Source organism: Cebus imitator, unplaced genomic scaffold (assembly GCF_001604975.1).
Source record: "Cebus imitator isolate Cc_AM_T3 unplaced genomic scaffold, Cebus_imitator-1.0 Scaffold108, whole genome shotgun sequence".
In the NCBI taxonomy this organism is placed as follows: domain Eukaryota; kingdom Metazoa; phylum Chordata; class Mammalia; order Primates; family Cebidae; genus Cebus; species Cebus imitator.
Genome location: NW_016107423.1, coordinates 572,357 through 581,867, shown reverse-complemented (window position 1 = coordinate 581,867; position 9,511 = coordinate 572,357). Strand labels below are relative to the sequence as shown.

The window sequence follows — 9,511 nt, the reverse complement described above, 5'->3', positions numbered from 1 at the left end:
GATATTCTGGTATATAATTTTCATTATTTTCTAGGCATTTTAAAAAAGGAATACTACTCTAGATTTTTTTTTAAACCAGCTTTCTCTTAAAACTGTAATATTGGTAACCATGTTTCCACATCAACAAATCTTCCCCTACAACCTCATCTTCATAGCTTCCAGTCTTCATTATCCCCAGCATTGCCATTTTCAAAGTCAATACCTGTCTCAAGCTCAGACAGAGGTCTAGTTAACTGTGATGACCTTCAAAGAGCTCTGGTGTTTCTTCACAGCAAGGCATGTTTCTCTCTTTTGCTGCCTCCTGCACCTGCCAATTATTTGATGAAATTTGGAGGATAAAAGTTTACAGAAAGATGCATAGAGGGGTTAATAGGAAGCAGTCATTGTAAGTGTGCTATGAGGTAACAAGCAAGATTTAAGGTGTCCACACATAAGACTGCCCCAGAGAGTTAGTTGTGCGTGCAAGATGCTAGGTGTCTGCTGAGGGATCGGAAGTGGGGTTGAAATTTCACTGGCACCCTGCTGGCCAAATGTGGTACTGCACCCCTCTGGAGGCGGGGACATTGACTATAGTTTGCACAAAGACACGGTAGACGGTGGGGCCGTGGTTCACACTGGAGCGGCAGTTGTTAGATTGGCCTGATACTTAAGATCGACCAAGTAGGAGGCATTTTCCCATTTCATAAAACAAAATCTGCAGTGCACAGGAAGCTGCTACAACAGCAAGAATGCCTTCACTTGCTCAAAAGCAACTAAAGGGAGTAAGCAAGTGCTCACAGCTATGGCTGGCATGCTAAGGAATTTACAGAGTGGGAAAATGAGAAAAGACAAGGAAAGGGAAGATAAAATAATGAAAACAAAAGAGAGGTAAAGGGGGGTGGGATGGAGGATAGGCTTGGCAGAACATTCTCCTTAATGGTCCTGTGTCATGGCTGCTGAGGACTGGTGATGTCAATAACAGCCAGAAAGGCAGGAGTGAAAGGTACTTCATGGCAGCCTAAGTCATCAATATCACGTTGAGAAGGATGACGAGATTAAGGGTGAATAGAAGAAATTTTAAACTACAATATTGTAACCACGTTTCCATATCAACAAATCTTCCCCCACAAACTCATCTTCGTAGCCTCCAGTGTTCATCATCCCCAGCATTGGCTAAAGAGGAAATTTAGGGGTATGTGGGGAGAAAATACAGTAGTATAACCCCAGAACAAAAGAGCAATCTCTCCTTAAAGTCGAAGCCACCTGGCTCCCCTAAGAAATGAAGTCCTCTGCACTTTCAGTGAGCCCGCATACCTTAAACAAAGAGGAGAACACATGAAATGTATACACAGCACAGGAGCCGTCCGAGTCGCACATAAGCTGGTTGATGTGGCTGCGCCAGGCCTCCTCGGCATCGTCACAGGCTGCGGGCTGAAAGGCGGCAAGGATGGCTGAGAAGAAGGGTGAGGGAGGGGGAGAGACTCCCCTGTCACCTTCTCCAAAGCTGGAAAAAATGAAAACAACTATGTCAAGAAGTGATATCCTTATCATCCTATACTGGGTTTTATATCTTCTGACCCTGAGAGTCAGCAAAATGAGGTAACTTTTCTACCCACTCTTCCTTTTGAAGTTGCTTTGGGGACTTGGCTTTCATTCAGAGGTCACTGCAATTATTTTTGGTTTATTTGTTTTGAGTCTGGCTCTGTTGCCCAGGCTGGAGTGCAGTGGCGTGATCTCAGCTTACTGCAGCCTCCGCCTCCCGGGTTCAAGCAATTTTTATGCCTCAGTCACCAGAGTAGCTGGGATTACAGGCGTGTGCTACCATACCCAGCTAATTTTTGTATTTTTAGTAGAGATGGTATTTCACCATGTTAGCCAGGCTGGTCTTTAACTCCTGGCCTCAAGTAATCCACCCAGCTTGGCCTCTCAAAGTGGTAGGATTACAGGTGAGGGCCACTGTGCCCGGCCAGAGGTCACCGAGATTCTTTCATGATTCAAGGAAATAGAATTTGCACCTCTAGAATTTCTGTGATTCCTCCATTTCTGATTCCCTTTCTATAGACTTGGTGCCTTTTTTAGCCTTCAGCAAGGGCCTCTCACACTCACAAAGGCCATGCCCCAAAGTAAACCACAGTTCCTATGCTTTGGCAGTTTCATTCTTCATTTTTCACTTTGAAAAATTATAAAAATTTTGAATCTTCTAATTTTTCCTTTCTGGAGGGAGAATATTAATAAATACGTATGCACAAATGCCTGCAAGACAAAGATGGAGGAGACAAGGAAACCAGAGACATGCAGAGAAAGAGAGACAGAGAGGCAGGAAGAAAGAAGAGATAATGAATACAACATGAAAAGTCAAATTCTTCTCTAGTTATTATCTTAACCTTTTCCTTTGATGGACAGATATCGCTCACTGTAACAGAAGGCCTTTGTCTAGCATATCAGAAGCTTTTACTTAGTTCTTATTTTCAACTTTCAGAAGAGTAATTTTAGGATCTCAACTTTCTTTTTCTGAAGTAGACCTGTAGCATTATTATTTCTGATTTATTCTAGATGCTGGATCAGTCTAACCTCTGGTATTTTTATCTATTTCTCCTCACATTTTTTTTTCTGTTTGTATATCTCACTAGTCTAAGAAATATCAGCCACCAGGGCAAAAGATGCCCGCTTAAAGAGTAGGTATTTACTATATAAAGAGCCTCTTGTTCCAGTGTTTTAATTCCAAATGCGAACAGCTTATTTCCAAGGCTTGCCAAGTGTTGCTTATCTTCAAAGCTTAAAGGTCTGGACCATGTTTCCCAGGCTCTTCCTTGGTGTTTTACATTGCTTTCTGGCCTTATGAATTCATATGTAAGTGTCCTTTCTTTGTTCCACATGAGGCCCTACAATGGGGTTGGATGACTGACTCAGCTGAGAGCCCACCACGATACATGTCGCTTTGGACTCCTTTATTAGGATGTCCCAGAAGTGCAAGTGTGACATTTAACTAGAGTGTGAATGCAATACAATGTACCATGAACATTCACACCACTCACATACGCCAAGGGCTCCATTACCTCGCCAGGGTAAACTGGTCCAGTGCCCGATTGCCTTTTTCTTCCCCCTCAGTCATGTCCAGGCTAAAGCTGTCACTGCATTCAAAAGCTGCTGGGAGTTCATTGATGGAACTAGAAAGATCATCCTCATGCACGGTGGTGTCCTCCTCCTCACGAACAGCTTCAGCCTGGAAGAATAAAAAGACAGAAGAATCCCCCAATATGTAAGAATACATTCAGGACAACCTGTTCACCTATGGAACAAATAAGAGAGAATGAAATGCTGATGGTGATAGAAATGGGGGCGTGTGTTTTCTAGCTACATTATAGTCCATTTCTAGGCTGGACTCTGTTCATTCTTTATCTTCTTTTCAATCTCTTCCATAATAGTCCCCACAGGGGCTCTCAATAGATTTTCATACGTGGCCCATGCTTATAGGGTATGAACAGTAAACCTGGAAAAGACAATCAAGACCTCCAATCCAGCCTCCACATTTTGCAGATGAGGAAACAGTGCTCCATGTAGGAAAGGGACTTGTCTAATATCAGGTCCACAGTCAGAGTTGGTGCTAAGACAAGAAACACTGCCTTTGGATTCAGAACTCTTTCCATGTCCAAACCCAGCCTTCTAAAGCAAGCCTATCCAGAGCTAATTCTCTAATATAGAACCCCTTTCCCAACGGAATGAGGAATCATCAGGGCCTGGCACAGTAGATGTCCAGGATACCTGTGGTGTGCACGAGTGATCCACAGTCCTTCCCTGAGCCTGTTGGGTTGCTTGGCCTTTCCACATAGGGAGTCCTCTAAGATCCATTTGCATGTATGCTTTACCCTCGAGAATACCCCTTGAAAATAACAGATATGAGTATCTGCTCTTACCTGACTACAAAATGTGGAATGAGCAGGACAATGAAAGGGCTCTAGGGCAGGCAGAACCACGATCAGTGAGAGGCAGGAAAGAGACATGCAAGTAAAATGGAAAAAGAGGCTAGGTTTGGGCCTGGGCCAGGGGGAAAAGGAGGACTGATTGTTCTTCAGGAGAGGAAGGAAGGCAACTGGATTCCAGATCAGAAGGGAGAGGAAGAAATATGCACATGTTACAGTGAGTCATTTTCTTAAAAACAAAAGGCAAAATAGCATTGTCTGTGAATTAGAGCCTTATCACGAGTTACATCTGTCCACTCATTCAGTGTGTAAATATATATATATAATACACATATTATACTTTGACTCTAGAATTATAGGGAAAATTACCAGGAATGATAAAAATATATTAAGGAAATAAGATATCTCATGTCTGTGGAGGAATTGCTGGTAAAAACTGAGTTTGAGATGTTTATCCGTATCTGCTTTTTAAAACTACAGTGCTGCCAACAGGGCTGGCCGTTGGTGCCTGGTCTAGGTTATTAGTGTACATATACTTAATCCATTAGAGAAGGGATGAGTTCTTATTAAAATACATTTTATTTTCTCTAATATCATAGATATATCAAACATTGTAGAAATGCAGCTTATATGAGAAACTGCATTCTGAAGGGATAGCTCTTCAGAAATGGGACTTGACATTTTCTTGGTCGGATAGATCTATTACTTAGGTAGTACTTTTTTTTTTTTTTTTTTTTTTTTNACCGAGTCTCCTTCAGTTGCCCAGGCTGGAGTGCAGTGGTGTGCTGTCTCCTCACTGCAACCTCCGCCTCCCAGGTTCAAGCAATTCTCTGCCTCAGCCTCCCCAGTAGCTGGGATTACAGGCACCTGCCACCATGCCCAGCTAATTTGTTTGTATTTTTAGTAGAGATGGGGTTTTACCATCCTGGCTTGAACTCCTGACCTCATGATCCACCTACCTTGGCCTCCCAAAGTGCTGGGATTATAGGCATGGGCCACTGTGTCGGGCTACCCCTTTTTATGAGAGTACCTTCTATGAGAAATCTGTATGTTTTCAGCATTTAAAATAGAAAAATTGAGTAAATGACCATATTAACAATGAGAAATATCAAATGCTAATAACTTCACATATCTTTTGTGATGTTTTTTCTATGAAATTTAATTTCATAATCTTAGGATTTTAATTTAGACAACTTTTCTTTCTAGGCTTTTATTATATTTGGCTAAAAAAGAACTCTGCTAATTCCAGGAATCCTGATTGTAGTAGCTTTGCAATGAGGCAATCTTGGAAATAATTACTATTTTAAGCTTCAATATTATTAGGTATTTGCAATTCGGTGATTGCCCTTGGTTTAAAGCACATTTATTTTCCTAGATTTCTGATCTATTTTTACTACACTATCAGAGAATATAGAATAGCCAATATTATATTTCTCCATTAGGAGCGTCAGAAGGAATATACTTTTATAACATGTTTTTCAATTTTATTTTTTCTTTTGAACTTGCACAACAATAACCAAACTCACGATAAAGAATGCTTGACTCTATCCTAATAGCAATAGATTATTTTGGTATTTCTACTATAAGGAAATACAATTCTATACCGATGGGCATACATGTGGACATAGCATGCAAGTGGATGGTTTTCAGAACATTTTAATAAAATAAACTTTAAATGAAATACATGCTGTTAGATTTTTTTTTTTTAATTAAGAAAATTACACCCATTATTATTTTTTCCTTACAGAGTCTGGTGAGAAGAGTTTTGTGCGAATCTGGCATAAGACTGTGATTGACATTAAAAATTCTGATAGTATGCCAAAAGGCAAGTACTGAATCAATGTACAAATCGTATAATTGTTTCCTACATAGGAAAAAATTTCCCCAAATACGTGCATACACCCACACCTCACTTAGCATATTGTTTTATAAAAGTCATGACAGAGATCAGCAGTTTCTCAGTCAGAGCGATCTCAGACATACACCACTGGTTTTGCCATCTACCAGCAGTGTTTATGCAAAATGTCTCATTTTAAAAAGACCTCAAATCAAGTCTTTTAGCCAAGAAGATGGCTGCTCAAGTTTGTGGGGGTAAAACAACCTCAAAACATAGGCTCACGTGCACAAACTTCTATTATTTTAAAAAAGAGACAAATAAAATGATAGTATCTCTACTTGAGACCCCTTAAGAATTCTCAGAAAATTGGAAGTGCTTTTTTTTTTTTAAAGGATACTACAAATCATCATTGCTAAAATCTCTTCACCTTTGAACCCTCAGAAATCTGCAGATTATTCATATCAGGCAAGGAAGCATCAAAGCTGGACATTCTGGTGTTAAAGGAATGAGGGTCCGTAGGGGCCAAGTCACAGGCTGTGGTGAGCAGCTCCATGGGATTTGTCTCTTCAGAGGGGGAAAGAGTCATGATCTATTTAAAAAGCAAAGGAAATTAAACATAGTATAAAGTTCCCATTCTTTGAAAGCTCCAATTATTCTCTAGTTATTAGTTAATATGTCTTAACTCTTCAACTTCCACATTTCACCATTATTGGACCTTAAACACAGCACCTAGTAATCCAGGTATTTTCAGATAATCACATCAAAATGTCTGTCTTATCTCCAAACTTTGAGATCTGGGGAATTTTTTAAAAAAGATTCCAGAATAATAAAAGGTATTTGGGAAAAATCTAGGCCTTAACAGATCTGGTGGCTTTCAGGGTGAATCACATGGACCCTCGTCTTTGTTTCTATTTGCAAACTACAGAGAAGACTGCCAGCTAGAACCCATTAGACACCACCTGACGGTTCTGATTTTAGTTCAGCAGCTGTGGGAAGTTTCTTTAGCTGCAACTGGAAACTATACTCCTGCATTAATTACAAAAAATAAGCCTCCCAATTCCTAGAGTGGGAGAGGTGCTACTTACTAGGTCTGAGTGCTCCAGGATCTGGCTGGCTGTGAGGTCCTCCTCCTCAGATGACTCATCGGAGTCCTCATGGTTCATTTTATTCAGGCTGGGAGTACTTCCTGACAGCTGGCGCTCCTCCAGAATCTGCATATCACACTTGTCCAGGCTGTCCAGAGAACGTCTGCGCACTCCCCAGTTGAAATTGTCCATACTCTCACCCTGAAATCACACCATCAGCCAGTTTTTTATGCCAAAATCCTCTTGCACTCACACGTTCACACTTTCAATTAGTCACAACTTAGGAACAAATATTATCATGATCAACTCTTAGGCTCTCATCTACTTTGGTATCAAACCTTTTGTTTACCCGATGTGAAAAGTAGTAAAATCACACTATTTTCATGTAAATGCAGGTGAAGTCATAGGTAGAAGTGGTGACATACTTTTCTTTGGCAGGGTGGGTAATTATTACATTTTGTTAAACGTTGATTTTGGTAAACCCTACCAATGATCTGGGCTTTCAAAAATCTGTAAGAAAGAGATCATTAGTATGAAAACTTCAAATAGGTGTCAGCCCCACCGCCCTGAGGTCGGCCCCTGTTTAGTATAGCTTTCAGAAGGAGAAAAAAGTAGGAGCTATGCTTGTAGCACATTCCAGAATCCTTTGGGTATTTAGTGGAAGAGCATTAGATAAACATTCCAGCCTGTCTCTAACACAGCGGTTTTCACAGATACAATGCAGAGTTAAAGACTATCAGAGCAGTTGGGCCAAGTCTGATGGAGCATGCACTATGCAGAGGCCGGAGCAGCCACACCTTAACTTTTGCTTTAGGCTCATCTTTAAATAACTGTCCCAGTGTAGAAAATCATTAATTTCCTGGACTCAGTACCAAATATTATTATTTTTATTTTAAGACAGAGTTTGGTTCTGTCGCCCAGGCTGGAGTGGTGCAGTGCCACGATCTCAGCTCACTGCAACTTCCACCTCCCGGGTTCCATGCCTGCCTAATTTCTTTTGTAGAGATGGGGTTTTGCCATGTTGCCAGGCTGGTCTTGAACTCCTGATCTCAAGTGATCCACCTACCTTGGCCTCCCAAAGTGCTGGGATTACAGGTGTGAATCACCGCAGTCAGACCCAAATATTATTGTTGATTTGTATGTTTTGAATTACTGAGAACTAGCTTAAGTCACCATTTAAGTGTTAAAGAAAGCTTTTAGTTGCATTCAGACTTTTTCTACAAACCATCAGTTATTAAGTAAGTGTATTTGACTTTCTTTTTTCTAGAAATGGATTTGGGTTTTATTTTTCTCTGTTAAGATAGGAATAAAGGAAGAGAAATATTACTCAGCTGACTAATAAGCAAAATTTAACATAAACAAATGATCTGACAAAATCCAGTACAGAATCTTTTCATTTACTGGTAATTCGAAACACTGCCTGATGGTTAATTGAAATAAAATAAAACAATATTTTCTAATGAGAGCTCAGTGAACAGCATAATGTGAGAGATGCAAATTACTGTTAAACTTATGAGCATTATCATTTATTAATTTTCCTGTTTTAAGGATCCATTGTGTCTGACTCCTAGTGAAACAAGCTTGCCATTCTCACAGACTTGTCATATAACAGAGGCACAGCTTTTCCACAGTCTGCTTGGGCTATTCATGGTAGAAGGCAACAGGTATAAATCTTTAGCACAATCTGGATAAGATATACAAATTATCATTATTCACCCTCACATATGATATTCATGATTGCTCTTAGGGCTATATAATTATAAAAGAGAGTAGAGACTCAGAATATTATTTCTAATATCCAGTATCTGGTGTGATAAATTACCAGCACATATTTTTTCTTTTTTTCTGGTGGAAAATGGCTAACTGTTGCACTGGGATTTAAAAAACAGCCACTGCAGTGAGAAAATAAAAAATATATGAAAGAGGCAAAAGTTCCAGGTAGAAAAGGAAAATCCAATGTGTAAAGAAAGGAAAAAAATAAAGAAAAATCAGAGTACTAACTATACAGAGTAAAAAGCGAAGAATGTGAAAATTATAGGGTAAAATAAACACAATTCACAAAACTGACTCTCTTGTACCAAATGACTGGAAGGGTTAGATGAACTATCTTAGGTAGCGATTCTGGAGGTCTCCCACGCTGCACCTGAGACAGAACCATGAGCTTGCAGAGGAATACAGACATCCATGTGGGAGAACGCTACACCAGGCACAGGTTGCTGCTACCGCTGGTTTGGTGGTAGCTCTGGTGAAGACCTGAACCAATCAGGTGTGAAAATGGGGAGGCAGGAAAGCTGTTCTTGTAGGAATAAGGTTTGGCTGTCTTGCTGGCAGATGCAATATCTCCCTTGGAGGCAAGAGTGTTGGAACGGTTTCCCTAGTGGTGGCTGAGAGGTTGAGATGGAACAGTGTTGTAGTCTGGCCTGTTAAAGTCCACAGTAATTAAAAGTCAACCAGGCTTTCTCAGCATGGCCCCAGTGGGACAGCCACCCTCCATCCTTCCTCTCCCCCAAATGTCAGATTTGTATTTTATGTTACATACAAAGTGAAAAGTCAAAACAATTTTCTATATGTGAGAAAATGCAGAGGATGGCTAGTCCAGATGAACACTTTGTATATGTCAGTTATCAAACTTAAAAACCACTCAGTATTTATACTGAGATGGGAAAGTTAATGATTAAACATTCTAGAAA

At 40.2% G+C, this 9,511-nt stretch overlaps 1 protein-coding gene across 10 annotated transcripts in view; it reads right to left on the bottom strand.

Annotated features, from left to right (window-relative positions):
• Positions 1-9,511, bottom strand: part of FRY (FRY microtubule binding protein) — a 477,475-nt gene that overhangs the window by 28,098 nt on the left and 439,866 nt on the right. For 8 of the 10 annotated variants that reach the window (XM_017538031.2, XM_017538028.2, XM_017538026.2 and 5 more), the window contains 4 exons: positions 6,822-7,022; positions 6,164-6,325; positions 3,036-3,202; positions 1,294-1,483 (listed from right to left, as the gene is read on the bottom strand). In XM_017538031.2, the coding sequence (XP_017393520.1) occupies positions 1,294-1,483; positions 3,036-3,202; positions 6,164-6,325; positions 6,822-7,022 (720 nt within the window). Of the gene's footprint in view, positions 1-1,293; positions 1,484-3,035; positions 3,203-6,163; positions 6,326-6,821; positions 7,028-9,511 lie in introns of all 10 variants that reach the window. The other 2 variants (XM_037741802.1, XM_037741804.1) reach the window with 2 other exon arrangements.